This window comes from Heterodontus francisci, chromosome 7 (genome assembly GCF_036365525.1).
Source record: "Heterodontus francisci isolate sHetFra1 chromosome 7, sHetFra1.hap1, whole genome shotgun sequence".
NCBI classification, from domain to species: Eukaryota; Metazoa; Chordata; class Chondrichthyes; order Heterodontiformes; family Heterodontidae; genus Heterodontus; species Heterodontus francisci.
This window is the reverse complement of record NC_090377.1, coordinates 59,320,276-59,340,815: the sequence shown is the minus strand read 5'-3', so window position 1 is coordinate 59,340,815 and position 20,540 is coordinate 59,320,276. Positions and strand designations below refer to the sequence as shown.

Genomic DNA, 20,540 nt, shown 5'->3' with positions numbered 1-20,540 from the left:
AACATTGCTATGCTACTTTGTGTCATTGCTCCAAGCACTAGAGGTTGCCTGTCTTATATTTAGTATATTGCCACACTTTTTAATTGCATATTGGACCTGTATGTACTGTAAAAATAATGTTGAGGCTATTGTTACTCACTATTACTTATGCACAAATCGACCAGTAACATCAGGTGACGTGCAGTTAAAATACAAAAATCCAGAAATTGCTGCGCAAGATATGCCACCTTTCTGTAAATGGCATGAAAATGGCATCTTGCTGTGTAGCTCCCCATTCAAATCTATCGAATGCTGTGAAGTTCTTGTTCTTGTGTCGTAGATGCAGGCCCACCCCAGAAAGTTAGGGCTTGTCCATTTCAGTCTTAATGCACTTTTAACAGCATGATCAGTCTTAATTAGCGTAAAACAACCTGACAGTGAAAATTAACTATTACAAGTGTAGAGTCTCATTTCTTCAGATTTTAATTGTTGATGGAGTTTTTTAAAATTTCTTTTTACTTTTTCTTTCTATCTCTTTTACTCCCTCTCTTAATCCCATCTTTCATTCCCTCTATTAGTTTTAATTTCTGTACCTGATTTGACATTGAATTCACTATTCTAATTTACACGGCCTGGTCCAGGCTCCGAGTTGTTCAATCCACAATCCTTCAACATAATTGGTTGAAGTGATACACACTGGCTTTCCCTCTTCACACAGGTCCCAGATGTCCTGTAGAGGGCACTGCACCATTTCGATCTTTCACGAACAACTTGCAGTACAAAGACCCATGGAAATTAAACTGGCAAGGTGAAGTTTACCAAATGACGGGTGCCATACATTCACTGTCTATGGTCGTTTCTGGTCCTCTGATTCATTAAATTGTTGGAAAAATAGATTACATTGCTGGTAAAAGTAAATGGTAAATATTCCACTTCTTTTAGTTTAAAATATTTTAAATTAATTTAAGAGCCAATAGTCTCCAATGTTTTTATTTCTTTCTTGATGAGTTAATTATCATTTAGAGCAACAGTATAAAGGAAATTATTTTAATTATGAATAGGAGTAACTGTTGTTTGCTATGCAAGTCAATTATTAATACATAAATAGTTTGACCAACCAATTGAGCATCTTATCAATTTTTTCCCTGCACAGTTATGTCCTAAAGTAACCCCATTGTCCTTAGCTTGAAGTATTTCTTCACCTCTTTCAAAATGTTAATGTGTTATGGTTAAAAGGAAAACAAAAGTAAATCGGATCCATCTATATTAATCCAGCTTTCGCACATTTCAAAGATATAATTTGACATTTAATTGGGAGCACTGATGAAAATTCTGTTAATCCAGCAGTGGACTGCACGCAAAATTTTTACACCATGGCTCCATGAAAATATCGAAAATGCTGATTTAACCACAAGACTTTTCAAAAGGAACTTGCAGGCCCAAGAAATGATGTTCTCTCAGTTTAACAGGGATGTTGCCTTCTAGTTTAAATCACTGTTTATTTGTTTCCAACAAACCCTACTATAGGAATTTCAAAAGCAGACCTTGGCCTTTGAATTTCAATGCATATGGGTGCTATGAAACAATTACAGAAATGTACAGCATAGCAAAAAAAAAATCTGTTTGGACTTTTTGCTATATTCAGCATGAATTTGACGATTAGGTTAAAAATAAAAAAGCTATAACTATTTAATATTTTCCAAAAAGGTTGCTTATGTTGCCCAGTTTCCAATGGAGGTTTGCCCAGAGGATATGTAGTCAGCTTGTATGAGCCAATACAAATTTCACAATATTTTTGGCAAAAACGGCTACGCTCTTCTAATATGATCTGTTTTCTAGAAGGCTCAAAGTGGGCAAGGTCTTAGTTATGTTCCATACTATGTAGCTATATTAGTACCCACAGCACAGGTAAAGCTATAAACTACAAAAGATTTTAAAAATTGTATAGTGCCTAGTCAGTAATGTAGATGGGTGTGGAGGGATAGTGTTGGGGGAATGGGTGTGGGGGTTGCAGTATGTGTTTAACACCCATCCATTCATTGTTTTGCAGGCAGCCTGATAAATTGGTGCTGCCTACTCTTTTAAATGATTGTTATATTTTATTTATATTTAGAGATACAGCACTGAAACAGGCCCTTCAGCCCACCAAGTCTGTGCCGACCAACAACCACCCATTTATACTAATCCTGCATTAATCCCATATTCCCTACCACATCCCCACCATTCTCCTATCACCTCCTACACTAGGGGCAATTTATAATGGCCAATTTACCTAACAATCTGCAAGTCTTTGGCTGTGGGAGGAAACTGCAGCACCCGGCGGAAGCCCACGCGATCACAGGGAGAACTTGCAAACTCCGCACAGGCAGTAGTATCCAGAACTGAACCCGGGTCACTGGAGCTGTGAGGCTGCGTTGCTAACCACTGAGCCGCTGTGCCGCTGGTTGTATGCAACCAGCACTCCCGTGCTGTTCATTGTCTGCACACGTCAATAGGGAGCATGATATTGCCAGTGGTTAACGCTACTTAAAGACAGCTTGCACTTCTTAAAGTATTGTGGCTGAAAGAAGTGGTGTGAGTTTCTTCAAAAGCCAATCTGGGCTTTGATACTTTGAACAATGAGTGAACATGGAAGAGAGTGTGCACCAAGGTTTTCATACAATGCACTGGAGATTTTGGTGGCAAAGAAGGAGAGACATTCTGGGGGGAATTTTATGCTCTTCCCCCGCAGTGGGTTTTGGTTTTGGAACATATAATCGGGTGGTTTTGTGGCGAGGGGGGGACCCCGCCAACTTCCCGCCTCTGCTGAAATTAAGTCTGGGGCGGGAAGGCCTGTGAATGGCCTTCCCACCCCGCCACCATTTGAGGCCCTTAAGTGGGCAGTTAGTGTCCAATTAAGGGCCTTATTCCACCACCCTCACCTTGCTGAACGACAGGTGGCCCCGTCACCGCATGGGAAGCACAGAAGTGTGGGTTGCTTGCTGGCTCCGGGGAGTGGGTGGGGGGGTTGCTCAATAAAATGCACAGTGCCAGAACAAGGGACCCAGCATCAGAAGGGGGGGGGGGGGGAGCCCTTGCCTTGCTGTCGACCCCCCGCGACCCCCACTCCGTGAGACCCCTCCCACCCTGACCTACCTGTGGGTTGGGTCCAGTGCCGCTCCTAAGCCTCGGGTGGGCGCTTCACTGGCAGTGGTCACTGCCTCCACAGTGGCGCTGCTCAAAGAGCTGCCAGCCTCTGATTGGCCGACAGCTCTCAGAGGGTGGACTTCCCTGGTCCTTGATCCCATGGAAGGCCTGCCGCTGTCCAGTTAAGTGCCTAATTGGCACTTGATTTGGCGGGTTTCCCATAGAAGGGGTGACACAGGATTCTCAGCAGCGCTTTTGCTGGGGGTCGAGACTCCCGTTGTCCGGATACAAACCCAGCCTTTGTATCCACAGAAGGGATAGGAGGCCCTCCAGACAAAATGTCAGGAGGCAATGGGAACAAATAGCAACAGAGGGCATTTCCGATCATGTTGCTCCAAGAACATGGATGCAGTGCAGGAAGAAATTTAATCATCTGAGATAAGTTGTCAATGTGTTGGAGTTCATCTTCAAGTGGCATATCCTGCCAACTGCACCACTAACTTCATCCTCAATTCACTACACCCTCATCACCCACATACCAAAAATCTCTATCAAGCAGTGCACAACTCTTCAATTCATCTGCTTTACCTCAATGTCACACATTTCACAGTGTTGCAAGCCTTGCACCCACAACTCACAGCTTGCACATACTGAAGCTATTCAATCATGAGAACCACATTGCCAGATATACTGCAGGACACTCACTGACCCACTTCCTTCTTTGTTGCAGGAGAAAGTAGGGCAAAACAGCAGTCAGCAGGAAAGAACTGGAGGAGAAGAACTGCACCTGCATGTTTGAACCCCCCATGGAGGAGACAGTGCTGGTCATCATGGGAAGGGGCATCACTGAAGTGGTGGCACTGGCAGGCTGAAGGGATCGATGATAAAGTTCTGCCCCAGGACAGTGGCAGCATGAACCCACTGTCCTGTCTCCAGATGGCAGCATTCCTGCTCCCACCCTTGTCTCTCCACCATTGCCCTTGCTGCTGCCTGTCAGTCAGCCCAGACAGCTTCAGCCCTGGTCAAGATAGTGTAGTCTGAAGCCAGACCTTAAAAGCCCACTGCTACTCAACATCATTGTTATGCCATGTGCTTTGTTAAATGATAATTTTCTTTAATCCACTGACTGAAGATCTGAATTTATATTTTTTAAAAGACATTTTAAGAAGACCAGCTAAAAGGATGACTTTGCTGGCAGCTTAAGATGGCGACCTAATTTGCAACATTGTATCCTACACTGCAATGCTTGTGAGGAGAGAGACGAAATGTCTGCTCGTGTCCCAGCATGAACCAAGACGCAAGACGTTTAAAGGAACTACCTGTTCTTTTTAGCAAGAGAGAAATACTGCTAATGCTATGTTTGAATGACTGAGTGACTGTCAGGTGACAAGCCCCTACCATCTGTGGTTTTAAGCTTGTATCTTTCTGCAGCAGCAAGAGAAGCAACTGGACTCTGACATGTGCAGACCCAAGTGGGTCTCTCTCTCTCCATTCCAGCTTGAAAGCTTTCAAATCCTGCTTGTTGACTGATTACCTTTGCATACTTCGGCTACAATCAGAAACCCCATTGGAGGAAATCATCCGCATTGCTGTCTCCAAGAGACCCACCGAACCAGTCATCTGCCTCTTCAAAGTAAAAACCTCAGGACCACCAAATTTAACTAGAAGCCACCCGAATCACCAATCGCCACAGACGGTATACCTCTTTTTTCCTCTGGACTCTAACTCAACCGATCTACCTTTCCCCACTCTAACCTATTTGCGTGTGTGAGTGAAAGTTGGCGTGTTGCTTATGATTTTTATTAGTTCGGTTTAGGTACAATAAAGTTCACTTCTTTCTTAACTCAAGAAAACCTGTCCGATTGGTTGTTATGATCATAGCAAGTAAGTAATCAGGCACCTACTGAATTGGCCAGTACATACACTTTAAGAAATAATTAAACCTGTTGTGGTCAAACAGGAGAGGGAAAAGAGGGAAGCCCTTCGACCCCTTCTCACTTGACTAACAGTTAGCCTCCAAGGCCATCTGCAGTCTCCTCAAATGCAGGCAGGCAGCCTTCCACCACCCATGCTGCAGCCACTGGGGAAGCACCTCGTAGCAGCAATAAGAGAGGCAAAGGCACATGGAAGAGAGGCACAAAGAGAATTCACAAGGGTGGTTAGTTTGTTTTTGTATGCATTATGTCATGATGGAATTTATAACATTTAGATTGGAATGCGTATTTTCTGGTGGTTTTATTTTTGTGTTGTCAGAAAGAGGACGATGTGATGGTCAGTGATAGAGGAAAGGGAAGGAGTGTGGAACTATTGGTGAGGTTATTGGTATTGCTCTTGAATTATTTGATCATTGAATAGAATAATACAGCAAAGGAGGCCATTCAGCCCATCATGGCTGTGCCAGCTCTTTGAAAGAGCTAACCAATTAATCCCACTCTCCTGCTGTTTCCATGTAACCCTGTAAATGTTTTCTTTCAAAGTATTTACCCAATTCCCTTTTGAAAGTTATTATTGAAGTTGCTTCCACCATCCATTTTGGCAGTGCATTCCAGGTCATCATAACTTGTAGTGTAAACATATTGACTCTGGTGCTTTTACCAATTAACTTAAGTCTGCGCCCTCTGGTTACTGATCATTCTGCAACTGAGAACAGTATCTCCTTGTTTACTGTATCAAAATACTTCAATATTTTGACCACCTCTATCATGTAGAGCCCAGACAGGAAGGAACTTTCTATGTTGTATCGTCCCTTCCTCCGCGTTCCTTTACCTCCTGTTGCACTTCCTCCTCTACCTCATGCTTCTGCTTCTCATCTTCTTGCCTGATGGCTGGTGTCAAGGATTGTTCCCTCATAATGGCAAGGTTATGCAGCATGCAACCTACTACTAGAAATCTTGACATCCACTCAATTGAGTACTCAGGGTTCGTCCAGAGTGGCCCAGTCAGTGGACACATTGCTTGAGGATGCCAGTGATATGCTCTATGTTGTTCCTTGTGGGAGTGTGCCTCTCATTGGAGGCCTGCTGTGCATGTGTGTATGGCTTCCATACCGGAGTCATGAGCCATGTCATAAGTGGATACGTGCTGGGTCATATTCAGGTGGCAAAAAGGACTGCTGCAGAATGAAGGAATCCTGATGACTACCAGGATATTGGAGATTCGCCTGCATGATGTGCTGCCTGTGGTTACACACCTACTATATATTGAGGAAGTTTTTCAGTTCACGAAAATTACCGAGTTCGCACGAGGCGCACATGAGGGAAGGTGCATGCAGTTAATGGCATTCTGCAGCATGGGGAAGCCTGCGATCCCTCCAAACCCTCATGCTCACTTGCTTTGTCTATGGCAAGAGGGAATGAAATGATGCTGTCTCTCCATGTATAGAAAGCCTCAGTGACCTTTTTTATGCAGCAGTGTACTGCAAAGGCTGAGATGTTGCTTATATCTCCAGCAGCAGCCTGGAAGGAGCCAATGCATAAAACTTAAGAGCCAGGCTGCAGAAATTGGCAGATTTTGATTACAACCTCTTTTGTGAAGCGAAGACATCTCATGCATTGGTTCTCGTTGAAGTTGAGGTAAGAGAATTGCTCAAAGACCCTCTGCAGGTATGGTCTCCTGCTGAGAGCTCTTCCCCCCTCCTCCTCCTCCCTCTTTCCTGTTATAGGTGGCCTTTCTTCATTCTCCCAGTCCAGCTCAATTCCCAGAGAAAGCCCTACCAGCCACCCATATCCGGAAACAAGTTCAAAATCAACAAAAAAAGTACTTCAGCGCCAGCCAGACCGTGCTCTGTAGAATATTCAAACTTTAGCCAAGTATAGGAAAGTTCCAAAAATGCGTAATTTGCAACAGCAGCCAGAAGTAATAATCCAGCAACTAACCTGTAAGTAGTTCATGATCTCTTTAAAATCACATTGGTTTGGAGAAGGTCCTTCATTTTGTTTAACATGTGCTCAGTTGTGTGAGGTTAAGGCAGGGCATAGGCTGGAGTGTGGTGTTTGCAAATGATAGTATTGGTGTCAAATCAGTATTGTACACTGATCTACACTGATCAATATTTGGCATGTTTTTTTTGAGATGTACCAGGAGTTTAAATCTTTGTCATTTAAAATACTGATTCGATAATATTTGTACTGCTTTTCCAGACTGCAATAGACCTTTGCAGTTCACATATATCATTTAGTTGTGAACTAATTTGCCATTGGTTTTTCCTTTGAATAGTTAGTATAAACTGCTTTTAGACATCTGGATAATTGTTTAGTTGCACTACTTATTGACAATTTAATTTTTAAAAAATGATATTGGGAAATAACAGGTAACAAAGTTATGTAATGCATGCTGAAATGGAATAAACACACAATAAAAGACATATACAGATTTGTTTCCGATTTTTATTTTATTGGAATCAAGAAATATGAGTGTGTATGTGAGATAATTGTATTTATATAAACCTGACTTTGCAGATATACCATTCATTATGTCATTGCTCTCTTGAAACTTTGAAATCTTGCTTTCATTTCATAAACTGGCTCCAAGTATGGCTTTGAATAAACTCAATTTTTGTAATTATTCTACTTTGTGGAAAACTGCATAAACTCTTGATTGATATTTAACAATGCTCACTGACTTCCCTAGCTATCTTGATCATACTTCCTCCCACTTTGCTGCCTGCAGGAACTTTATTCCATTCTTCCAGTTTCTCTGTCTCCTTTGCATCTGTTCTGACAATGCTTCCTTCCACACCACAGCTTCCAATATGTCATCCCGTTTTTTAACCGAAGACTCACCTCCACCATGTTGATAGGGTCTCAACCATGTTCATCCTATTTCCCGCACTTCTGCTCTCCCTCCTAAAACCATGATAGGGTTTCCCTTGTCCTCACCTACTACCTCACCAGCTTCTACATTCAATGGACCTTTCTATGGTATCATCAGCACGATACCACAACCAAACACATCTTCCCCTCTTCTCCCCTTTCAGTGTTCGAGGGGACCACTCCCTCTGCGACACCCTGGTCCACTCTTCAATTACCTCCCTCCACCCACTTACTTTCCAATGACACCTTCCCATGGAAGCACAGAAGATACAACACCCGCCCTTTCACTTTCTAATATCCAGGCCCCCAAACACTCCTGCCAGATTAAACCGCAATTTGCTTGTACTCCTTTCAAATTAGTATACCATATTCGTTGCTCACGATAAGATCGCTACCCTGGGGAGACCAAACACTGATTGGGTGATCACTTTGCAGAACACCTCATTCAGTTCACAAGCACGACTTGAGCTTCCGGTCACTTGCCATTTTAATTCTCTGTTCCACTTCCACTCTGATGCCTCTGTCCTTGGCCTCCTACACTGCTCAAAAGAATCTCAAAGAACAGCCTTTCATCCTTGGATGAGACACTTTACATCCTTCCAGACTCAACATTCAGTTCAACAATTTCAGATCATTACCACTGCTCCCATTTTTCCATACAGCAGGTGCTGGTAATGATTCTGCTGTTGTCAATTACTACTCCTCCAGACCCATCTTTTGTTACTTTGCTTGATCCAGTATCATTCCCTTTTGCTTGCACCATCATTTTTGTTGTAATTTAATTGCTCCTGCTTTCCACCCTATCACTGACCTTCTCTTTTAGTCTCTCCTCCTTTCCTAGGAATTACTGTCTCTGCACTCAGTTAAAACCAATAACTGTTTCCAGTTCTGACACAGGGTCATTGACCTGAAATGTTAACTCTTGTTTTTCACTCCACAGATGCTGCTTAACCTGCAGAGTTTTACCAGCATTTTATGTTTTTATTTCATATTTCAAGCATCTACAGTATTTTGCTTTTGCTTTAACAATGACAACAAACAACAATTTTGAGGGGGTTAAACTTAGGTAACACATCTTCCATAGCATTTACAGCACAGGAACAGGCTATTCAGCCCAACAGGTCCATGCCGGTGTTAATTCTCCATACGAGGCTCCTCCCAAGCTCCTTAATCTAACCCCATCAACATTTCCCTATATTCCTTCTGCCTCATGTGTTTATTTAGCTTCCCCTTAGATGCATCTACACTAATCACCTCAACTACTCCTTGTCGCAGTGACTTCCAAATTCTTACCACTCTTTGGGTAAAGAATTTTCTCTTGAATTCCCTATTGGATTTATTAGTAACCATCTTATATATATGGGCCCTAGTTCTGGTCTCCCTGCACTAGTGGAAACATGTTCTCTGTGCCTACCATATCAAACTCATAATCTTAAAGGCCTCTATCAAGTCACCATGCAGGCTTCTCTCTTTTAGAGAAAAGATCCACAGTCTGTTCAATCTTTTCTGATAGGTATAACCACTTAGTTCTGGAATAATTCCTAGTAAATCTTTTTGCACCTTCCCCAGAGCCTCTACATCCTTCTAATAATATAGAGAGCAGAACTGTTAATAGTACTGAAAGTGCAGTCTAACCAAAGTTCTATATAAGTTTAACATAACTGCTCTGATTTTCAATTCTATCCCTCTAGAAATAAACTCTAGTGCTTTGTTTGATTTTTAATGGCCTTCTTAATCTGTGTTGCTACTCCTCTGTTCATCTACCCAATTTAGACACTTATTTTTCAAGGAGTATGTGGTCTCCTTATTCTTTCCCAACAAAATGTACCACCTCACACTTAACTATATTGAAGTTGATTTGCCAATTACACACCCAGTCTGCAAGTTTATTAATGTCTTTCTGTATTTTGTTGCAGTTTTCCTCGTCATTAAGTATCCCCTCCCATTTGGTGTCAGACAGAAATTTTGAAAGTGCACTTCCAATTTCTGAGTTCAAATTGTTTATGTAAATAGTGAACAGCAGTGGTCCCAGCACTAATCCGCTTTCCACCTTTTTCCAGTCTGAGTGACTGCTTTTACCCCCTACTCTCCTACTCTTGTTTTTTTTCTGCTTTGCAGTCAGATTCCTATCTATTCTGCCACTTGTCCCCTGACTCCACATGGTCTGACTTTAGACATGAGTTTACAATGAAGGTCTTTTGGAAATCTAAATATATTACATCTACCACATTACCCTCAACTACCCTTTCTGTTACCTCTTCAAGAATTTAATAAGGCTTTTTTAATCTAGCATGATCTTCCCTTTTGAAATCTATGGTAATTACTCTTTATTATGCTTCCAGTTTTTAGATGTTTTCGATTACATATTTAAGTATAGATTCCATTGTCTTTCCTACCACGGGCTTTAAGCTAATTGATCTACAGTTAAGGCTATGAGCCAAGTGCTGGAAAATGGGATTAGAATGGTTAGGTGCTTGATGGCCGGCACAGACACGATGGGCCGAAGGGCCTGTTTCTGTGCTGTATGACTCTATGACAGTTCTGTAGACTTGTTCTATATCCCTTTTTAAATATAGGAATTACATTAGCTGTCTGCCAGGCCTCTGGCAATATTCTCTTTTCTAATGATTTTTAATATAAAAATAATCGTGCCTCTCCTATGTCTTTCTTAACTTGTAATATGCGCGATCCATCCGGACCAGGGGTTTTGTCTTCTCTAAGTTTATTTAGTTCATCAATTTTCTCCCCCTTTTCAAACTTAAATGTTTTTAATGTTTTATTATAGGAGTAAAACTGTGAATAAAAGCAGAGGTCACTGCTTTTCACAAGTTTTGCTCCATACTTTCTCTCACAATTATTTCTTAATTAAGCTTTATATAGAGAGAAAAATATGACAACGGTCTGGAAATTACATTATACAGTTTTACTGTGCATACACTTAATTCATTCAGATCAAATTCCTTTGTTCACAGTTTTAGTGGAGGTACTAACCCATTTGAAATTAGTAGGTTGCCTTTCCATTAAAATAGTGGGTTGAATAATTTAAAATGAAAATATTAAGTGTGACTACAATAATATTTCAAAGAATGACTTCCAAGATTATATCTTTATGTACATAAAATAAACATTACCAACCAGTACAGTACTAATTGAAAAAGTACAAAACTGATCTTCCAAACAGAAACTCAGCAGCTACACTCCACTAGTCTTAAGAATTGCAGTGGTTATTACAAAAGTTACAACCACATTACTAGGGAACGTTTCTCAGAAACAGTTTTTCAAATTGAGATGAAGTACTTTTCTACTGTCTATGTATTATAATAGCTTAAAACTTTAAGCTGATGCTTGAAATTCTGTAACCTTCTCCAGCCCTACAACACTCTCAGATCTCTGCACTCCTCCAATTCTGAGTTCTTGCACATCTCTATTTTAATCACTCCATCATTGGCAGCTATGCTTTAGCTATTCGGGCACTAAACTCTGAAATTTTCTCCCAAAACATCTCCATTCTCTACCTCTTTCTTCTTTAAAAGGTCCCACTTTGTCATCTGTCCTAATATCTCCTTGTATGGCTTGGTGTCAAATTTTGTTTGATAATGCTACTGTGAAGCTCCTTGGGATGTTTTACTACGTTAAAGGCACTATATAAATGTAAGTTGTTGTTGAAACAGTTAGAGAGCCTGCCTTCATTTTCACAAACACTCTAATATATAGATAAAATATTCAAAATATACATATGGTGATGCATCCCCTACATACACTAGACAGACAAAAACCTGAAACATGCATATAAATGTAGCTGTTCTGGACAAAAAAATATAAAAGTGCATCAGATCTGTTAGTGAAACTTACAATTTTCCAATAAATTAAGCACTAGTTCCCAATAGTAGTGACTTCCTTTTTGCCATAATTTTTGTAGGTCACATTTTTAAATGTGGAAATTGACCCCCTGTAAAGTGGATTCGTACCCTGAAAATACAATAAATCAGTATGAAGTAACAGAAATATTTATGTAGCTAAGCATACAAAGCTCTTAACACATTAAAAGAGAACTATCTCTATTGCCACTTTGTACCTACAACTTCCTTCTCAATGCCATTTCAAATTATGTTAAAACCGTACCAGTAATAGCAATAATCACAAAACTAATCTGGAATTTGCAAATATGCTTATCAAATTAACACTTAGTAGTATATTTCTATGTTGCCTACAACAGCTTTATCTATCCAGTTTATTGGTATTACAAAATAAGCATGGCATCTTTCTTAACTTAGTAGGCTTTTAAATATTTGCATTCTATATTAAATTCAAGATGGAATGAACAATAAGTATTTAATTCGAAAACCCATACCGTTTGCCATTTAGCTTTTGCTCGTTCTGCTTCAAATTTGGCCACTTCTTTGCGGTCATGAATGGATATAAACATCTTCCAGATACTGAGGATAACCAAACCAACTACAAGGATCGCCAAAGAAATTCCCAAAACTATCATAAATACATTTGGAGGCAAGGGACATTCTGTACAAAGAATACAATATTTCAATGTATGGCATTTGCTAGGATGGAGAAATGCTTATTTTTAATGATGAGAACTGGTAATAGACACAAGAGTTAATGATAGATAGTGGGAGATCAAAGTGAAATATAAAATTGGATGCAGTACACAGTGCAATAATGATATAGTGTCAGTTTCATTATATCCCATGCTGTTCTATATCTAATCAAAAATTGGTGGAGAAATTTGTAATGTATTAAAGTATAAGAACAGTTCAAACATTTAAGTTATGTAAATTAAAATATTTACTTTTAGTTTCAATAATCATTAAGTGTGCTAATTTTTTTCTTCTAGTTAATTATATTCGTATCACAGCGAGCAATGCCTTCACAACTTCTTTTGAATAGCAAACTAAAAATCCATAAATGATTTCTGGTTACTGTTGCTAAAACAGTTTACTTGGGCCGGATACTAAACTTCCATCATTTATTCATCATTATTGTTAAATGAAATAGTCATTTCAGCTTCAATGTATAAATTTTGGCCTGATTATAATAATGTCTCATACAACTGGGTATTTTATTGGTGATGACAAAAGAATTCTCAAACGCTGTAAATATTAATCAGTTTGGGACATTTAAAAAAATCCTGAAACAAAAATCACAAAATAATTAGAAAATGTTCATCATTGGCTTCAAGGAGTTGGTAGTTTGTACTCTCTGCTAATTAAGGGAGATTTGAAGGACACTGGGCAGGCAGTACTATTTCTGGTGCACACGAGAGTTCACTACCTACCAAATGGCATATCACATCACATAAGGGAAAGCAATGGATGTTGTCTGTATGGATTTTAAGAAAACCTTTGACAAAGTACCACATATTACCAAAATTGAAGCTCATGGAATAAGAGGTAAAGGCCTGCTCAGGTCGGGACAAAGAACCCGACCCAAACCCGACCGATCCACAGCGGACCCGAGCCCAATCTGGCCTTTTGAACGAAGGACCCACCGCAACCCCACAGTCAGGAAGCAGCACGGTTTTTCATGCTGTGCTTCCCATGCGGCAACAGGGCCGCCCTCCGCATGGTTAATTGCAGCTGCAGCAGGAAGAGGCTCTTAATTAGGGGTTAATTACCCAGTTAAAGGCCTTAATTGGCAGCAGGCCGTGAAGGCCTTTCACAGGCCTTCTTGCCCCGGACTAAATTTTGACGGAGGCGGGACTATGGCGGAATCCTTGCCACTACCATCCCACTCGATTTTATGCTCTCCCCACCTCCAAACCCACCGTGCAGGAGAGCATAAAATTCCACCTTGAGAGTGGAGGAGCGGCTAGAGAGACAGAGAGAGAGACAAAGTGGGGGAGAGAGAGAGAGAAGGAGAGAGAGAAGGAGAGAGAGACAGAGAGAGAGAGGGGAAGAGAGAGACAGAGAGAGAAGGGCGAGAGAGATAGAGAGAGAGAGGGGCTGAGAGAGAGACAGAGAGAGAGGGGGGAGAGAAAGAGAGAGGGAACAGAAAGAGATCGAGATCACTGCTGACAGATGGCCATCTATCCGGAATACTCTGCATCACTACATCAAGTGTGCAGGCGAGATTGAGTACTTATGCAAGCAAAAATAATGCCAAGTATGTCACTAAAGCAGTGTCCAATATAGTGACAAGAAAGTAAGTCATTAAATTGGTCTTCTCATTTATAACTTCATAAAAATGCATGTTTGTTGTTATTTTGATAGTAAGATCAATTTTTAATGCCTTTATCTTTCTGAAATTTTCTCACCGGCCCCTTATGTAGGACAAAAATTTTAATGTGACCCCCCCCACCAAGCAAAAAGTTTGGGCACTCCTGCTCTCAGAGAGCCGGCATGGACTCAATGGGCCAAGTGGGTACCCTCTGTGCTGTTATGACTCTCTGACTCCATGACTGTATGACATATTGTCTTGACTATGGAAGCTAACTGTATTGCGCAAGAGCAAAAGGAGTTGGGATAAGGGTTGAATTGTAACACACCTAATGGAAGTAATATAACTAATAAAGATTTAACTAATAAAGATTTATTTTTAAGACATTTATAAATATTGTATTTATAAGAACAACAGATTTTTATGCAATAGTGGATCTCATGTTGTTACTCAGAGTAGTCTGTGTGCTGCAGCATAGTTGTAACATTTAGCTTCTGAAATAAAGCAATATTTAACCTCACCTATCTTATGATCTAAATAGGCCAGCATTAAATGATTGATTAGATTAGATTAGAGATACAGCACTGAAACAGGCCCTTCGGCCCACCGAGTCTGTGCCGACCAGCAACCACCCATTTATACTAATCCTACACTAATCCCATATTCCTACCAAACATCCCCATCTGTCCCTATATTTCCCTCCCACCTACCTATACTAGTGACAATTTATAATGGCCAATTTACCTACCAACCTGCAAGTCTTTTGGCTTGTGGGAGGAAACCGGAGCACCCGGAGAAAACCCACGCAGACACAGGGAGAACTTGCAAACTCCACACAGGCAGTACCCGGAATCGAACCCGGGTCCCTGGAGCTGTGAGGCTGCAGTGCTAACCACTGCGCCACTGTGGTTGATGTGGGTGAGCCAGGGTTTTCTTTCTCTTTTTTATGATTGTTTTGTATATGTAATAAAGCATGGCACTTTAAAAAGTGGTATCTGGAGTGTGATGAAATGACACTAGATGTAGAGCTTTTCTATCCCTTATGTACCAAGGACAGTTTGGGGAGTGGAGCAGTTTGTTGGGAAGCCAGACAGTTGAGTGGGGAATCCAGTGTGGGCAGGAAAGGCTTGGGCCTGTTAGGGAGAGGTACTTCCAGGTGGAAGCCAGGCGCTGTGGGACAGAGGCGCTGTGGGACAGAGGTGCTGTGGGACAGGGGTGCAGAGCACAAGTGTCACCCAGCCAGAGTTGAAATTATGAATGTATGCTTTGGAGTTTTTCTTCACCTTCTATTTTGTCCTGTTTGGACTTGCTCTCTCCTGTCAAAACTGTTCACTAGATCAGAATCATCCTTAAAGTGTAGATAATCCCACTATCAGTCATCTACTTAAATCCCTCTCCCCTGACCCCTCCACTCTCACCTTAAATAACAAATGCTCATGGATTTCTTTGGACTAAGATTGAGACTAGCCATTTAGCTGCCTCAGCCACATGCTCCCCCATTCTCTATCCTTCCCCTAGCCCAACAGCCAAATCTCCCCGAAAGTTTTTTCTGCCCTATCTCTGAACCTGCAACTCCTCTAGTTTCCTCCTATATCCCTTCCTGGCTTGCCTGAACTCATCTTCTCCATGAAACCCACCTTCTGCTCTCTTGACCCCACTCCATTAAATTCCTAATCATTTAACTTCACTTCCTGGCCCCATATTAGTTGACATTATAAATGGTTCCCTCACTTCAAGTGCTATCCTTCTCTCTTTCAAAACTGCCATCATCATTCTCCTGCTCAAAAAATCTGCCCTTGATCCTTCTGTCCTTGGAAGCTACTGCCCCATCTCCAACCTCCCTTTCCTTTCTGAAGTCCTTGAATGTCGCTTCCCGCATCTGTGTCTGTCAATCCCACAAATCCATGTTTGAATCTCACCAATCGGGTTTCTACCTCTGCCACAACACTGAAACTGCCCTAATCAAAGTCACAAATTACATCCTCTTAACTGTAACCTTGTGTCTCTTTGTCCTTCTCAAGTTCTTTGCAGCTTTTGACATGATTGAGCACACCATATTGCTCCAATGCTTCTTCTCCGTTGTCCAGTGCACTGGCACTGCCTTTGCTTTCTTTCACTCTTACCTATCCAATTGCAGCCAGGGAAATTACTTTTCTTCACACCTCCTCATTGTTAATTCTTGGCTGTCTCCTCTTGTCCAACCCTTGGTGAGTTCACCCAAAGACATGGGATTAGGCTCCTTATGCACACCAATGATATTAAGCTCTACTTCTCCACCACTTATATTGGCGGATTGTTTGTCTGATGTCCAGCTAAACATTAGGAATGTTGAAGCCATCGTTTTCAGCCTCCACCAGCCTCTATGACTCTGTTCCCTCGCCACGTTTTCAATCCTTCTCCATGGCGCCTGTCTCAGGTTAAACTAGACTCTGTGACCTCAGTTCACCTGCCATGTACCTCACCATTGAAGCGATTTACAGACACACCATCTAAGTATTACACTGCCCATCTACTTAAATGTTCCACTGGTATTTGCTGAGAATTTCATTGCCACTCTTCATTCCAAGTGCTTCTCTGACTGCATACCTCAAATATTTCACCAACAACTTGAGTGTTTCAGCAACTGCCTTTTACCCCTCTGTGCTCCAAATGGTAAGTGATTAGCAATTATGGAGGAGCACTGGTATGAAAAATAATCTGAATAGTTAATAGAATGTTGGCTTTTGGATCAAGGAGACTGGAATACAAAGGGAAGGAAGCTATGTTTCATTTGTACAGAGCCTTGATCAAATCCCATCTAGAGTACTGTGTTCAGTTCTGGGCACCATACCTCAGGAACGATATATTGGCCTTGGAGCGGGTGCAGCACAGATCCACCAGAATGATACCAAGGCTTAAAGGGTTAAATTATGAGACTAGGTTGCATAAACCTGGCTTGTAATACTTTCAGTTTAGAATTTTGAGGGGTGATTTAATTGACGTGTTTAAAATGTTAAAGGGATTCAATGGGGTTGGTACAGAAGAACTGATTGCTCAGTGGAAGAATCCAACACAAGAGATCATAACCTTAAAATTATAGCTAGGTCATTTATGAGGGAATTAGGGAAGCATTTTTTCATAGAAACGGTAGTGGAAAGCTGTAACTTTCTTCCCTGAAAGGCTGTCGATGATGGTTAATTGAAATTTTAAATACTAAGATCAATAATTTTTTTTGTTAGTTAAGGGTATCAAGGGATATGGATCAAAGGCAGATAAGTGGAGTTGAGATGCAGATCATCTCTGATCTGATTGAATGGCGGAACTGTCTCCAGGAACTGAATGGCTTACTCCCGTTTTTGAATCCTTTAGATGGTGGCTTATTACTAACTTGATAAAATTCTGTAATGATTTAACTTGTTGTCATCTCTCACTTGCCAGTTTGGGATCAGTAATTTTTAAAAAGTGATTCATTTGATTGGTCAGCATATGCATTCCTCATTGGCACCTATCAATGAAATTCAACTGTTTTTGATTAGTTCTAATTTAGTTTAGAAGTTTAATTTATAATTTAACAGATTATTCCTCATTTTAGCAAGGTGCCTTACAGATGTGTAACATCCTGAGATGTGACAATGACAGATATGAGCCAGACACAAGACTTTTATAGATATAAACTTATGTATCGTCGAAGCTCACCTGTTTGTTCAAGATCAAAAAGAAGTGATCTTCCATGTCTGTCTTTAACAAAACGGAATGACATTGTGCAATCATTGCCACTTTTCAAAGAACAGTTGACAGATTGTTTTTCTTCAAATTCTATAAAAAAATAGTTTGGGAATATATATTAAGTTTAAAATATATTTTTAAAAATCGGTGAAATCAGAACTGCTGCACACTGAACACAGTCTTGAATGATTATATTTGTCTTTTCAATGAATAGTAAAATAATCTTTCATTACAGCACTTTTGAAATCTTACTGGCCACTCAAGTATTTTGTCAGGAACGGTTCTCAGCTATGTCTGACTTTAGTAGCTCCATGGGTGGTCTATCAGTATTGGCCAACAAATGCATCTGTCAACTTTCTTCAATCAGGATTTCATAAAGTCAGGAGTGCACATTCTTTTATCATTCATAAAATGCTTTCTTCAGCACTCAGCAGCCCACAATACAATGTACACTATACTCTGTTAATGTTTGTTCTAACAACTAATATGCCTAGATTATATTACATTTAATGGATGTTCAACATACAACCAAAATGATACAGAGACCTCTTGAATAGGTCAGGTACTTTTAAAGTAAAGAAAGCGAAAACATTTGAAATCTTTTCACATGGGAACATCCAACTGCAAAAAAAGGTGAAGCATTAAAATTCAGAAGACATATTGTTTTCCAGTTGTGTGACTTTCATTTCATTTCACTGAAAGCTTTGAGGGCCTACAATAACAAATCTATACTGATTTTTATTTTAAGTTATTTGATACCTTTATTACTCATTATTCAAAATAACGAAGTTCAGTGTTTGGCCCTTTGACAATTACATTTCCTTAGCTCCTTTTGACATTTTACTCATTTTTAATAGATGGAAATTCATAGGAGAACACAAAAACACAAGAACACAAGAAATAGCAGCAGAATATGGCCCATCGAGCCTGCTCTGCCATTCAAAATGATCATGGCTGATCTTTGGGCTTCAATTCCACTTTCCTGCCCGCTCCCCATATCCCTTAATTCCCTGCAAGAACAAAAATCTATCTATCCCAGCCTTAAGTGTATTCAACGATGGAACATCCACAACCTTCTGGGGGTAGAGAATTCCAAAGATTCACAACCCTTTGAGTGAAGTAATTTCTCCTCATTAGAGATGCACTTACGATTCCCCAATATGCATAGCCAGTGTTTGAGATGCCCTGCAGGAGTGTACATTTATAAAATCAGCCTTATGCTTTCTATTATACACTATGTCATGCAGGCCCCCACCTGCCAAGAATGAAGCACATTAATTTTGCCACATGGACATTAAATTTCAAATTGTTGCTGGGAAGAGAAGGCCAGTTACAAGGGGTTACCAGGCCCCTGGCTGGAAAGACGTTTTTGTATAGTAACAGACAGTGTTTGTAGACAAAGAACCATTCCCTGACACACACAAGACACAAAGCCAGAAGTGGTTATGCCAGTTAGTCATATGACTACCCTGCTGGCTTGTTTGGGGAGTTTTAAATTGCAGAGACAGTGTTTGAACTGGCAGAAAGCAGAATGCTCCTGGACTGAAGCAGACCTCCTCTCCTGTCCTGTCTGATCCCATCACTCTCTCACGGAACTCCAAAAACCCACTGGAGACATATGAACCGCAAGACAGAAAAGTCTCCATCAGGGAACAAGGTTTAAGAAGAATACTGGGCCCAAAGGAAAAGCAAGATCTACCTACAATCAAGGACTCTACAGTGAGCTTGATGAACCATAACAACAATTCTTCAGATATTGCCTCAAACTTTTCCACTTTATTTTTGTTCTGCTCTTTTCTGTCCCTATTTGCATGTGTTTATCACGTTTGCATGCTAGTGTAGGCGCATCGTGTATTCGTAGGCATCAACTGAATTAGAGTTTAAGTTTAATAAAATTTCACCATTCTTCTTTAAACCTAAGAAAGCCTGTTTGTGCACGTTTCTTTGCCTTATAATTGGAAAGTGGTGAACAAGGATTCACCAAGGGGGAGCTAAAAACACTGTTTAAAAATAAATTCCTGTTACAGTAAGACCAGGTGAAGGCTAAAAGGGAACCCTAGACCTCTTTCTCACCTGATCGAGAAAAAGTTATTTTCTTTGCAAAATGTTGAGATATTTATTGTAATGGCTATGAGAAACACAAGACAGTGGAGACATCTAGCAACTCAGCTTCTGATCTGATAATCTAATAATGCACATTAATACTTCTTGCCTTGGCCATTCAGATCAGGTTTTTTTTATTTGTTCAAGGGATACGGACGTTGCTGGCAAGACCAGCATTTACTGCCCGTCCCTAATTGCCTTTGAACTGAGTGGCTTGCTAGACCATTTCAGAGGGCATTTAAGAGTCACCCACTTTGCTACGGGTCTGGAGTCACATGTAGGGCAGACCAGGTAAGGACGGCAGATTTCCTTCCCTAAAGGACGTTAGTGAACCAGATGGGGTTTTACAACAATCGGATGAGTTTTTACAACAATTGACAATGGTTTCATGGTCACCATTAGACTGGCTTTTTTTAAATTACAGATTTTTATTAATTGAATTCAAATTTCACCATCTGCCATGGTGGGTTCAAACCCAAGTCTATGGGGCTTTAGCCTGGGCCTATGGATTACCAGTCTAGTGACATTACCACTCTGCCGCTGCCTCCCCTATCTACTAACATAATAATAATGAATGCCCAATGCTGGGATAATTGACTTCGTTCTATTCTAAGTAGAAGGTGCAAGTTAGATATTTAAAAAGGC

At 40.6% G+C, this 20,540-nt stretch overlaps 1 protein-coding gene across 3 annotated transcripts in view; it reads right to left on the bottom strand.

Moving 5' to 3' along the window:
- Window positions 1–11,007: 11,007 nt before the first annotated feature.
- itgb6 (integrin, beta 6) overlaps window positions 11,008–20,540 on the bottom strand; it is a 62,150-nt gene continuing 52,617 nt past the window's right edge. For 2 of the 3 annotated variants that reach the window (XM_068035267.1, XM_068035265.1), the window contains 3 exons: window positions 17,763–17,882; window positions 12,268–12,434; window positions 11,008–11,885 (listed from right to left, as the gene is read on the bottom strand). In XM_068035267.1, the coding sequence (XP_067891368.1) occupies window positions 11,790–11,885; window positions 12,268–12,434; window positions 17,763–17,882 (383 nt within the window). In that variant the 3' untranslated portion in view covers window positions 11,008–11,789. The remainder of the gene's footprint in view (window positions 11,886–12,267; window positions 12,435–17,762; window positions 17,883–20,540) is intronic. The other variant, XM_068035266.1, reaches the window with a different exon arrangement.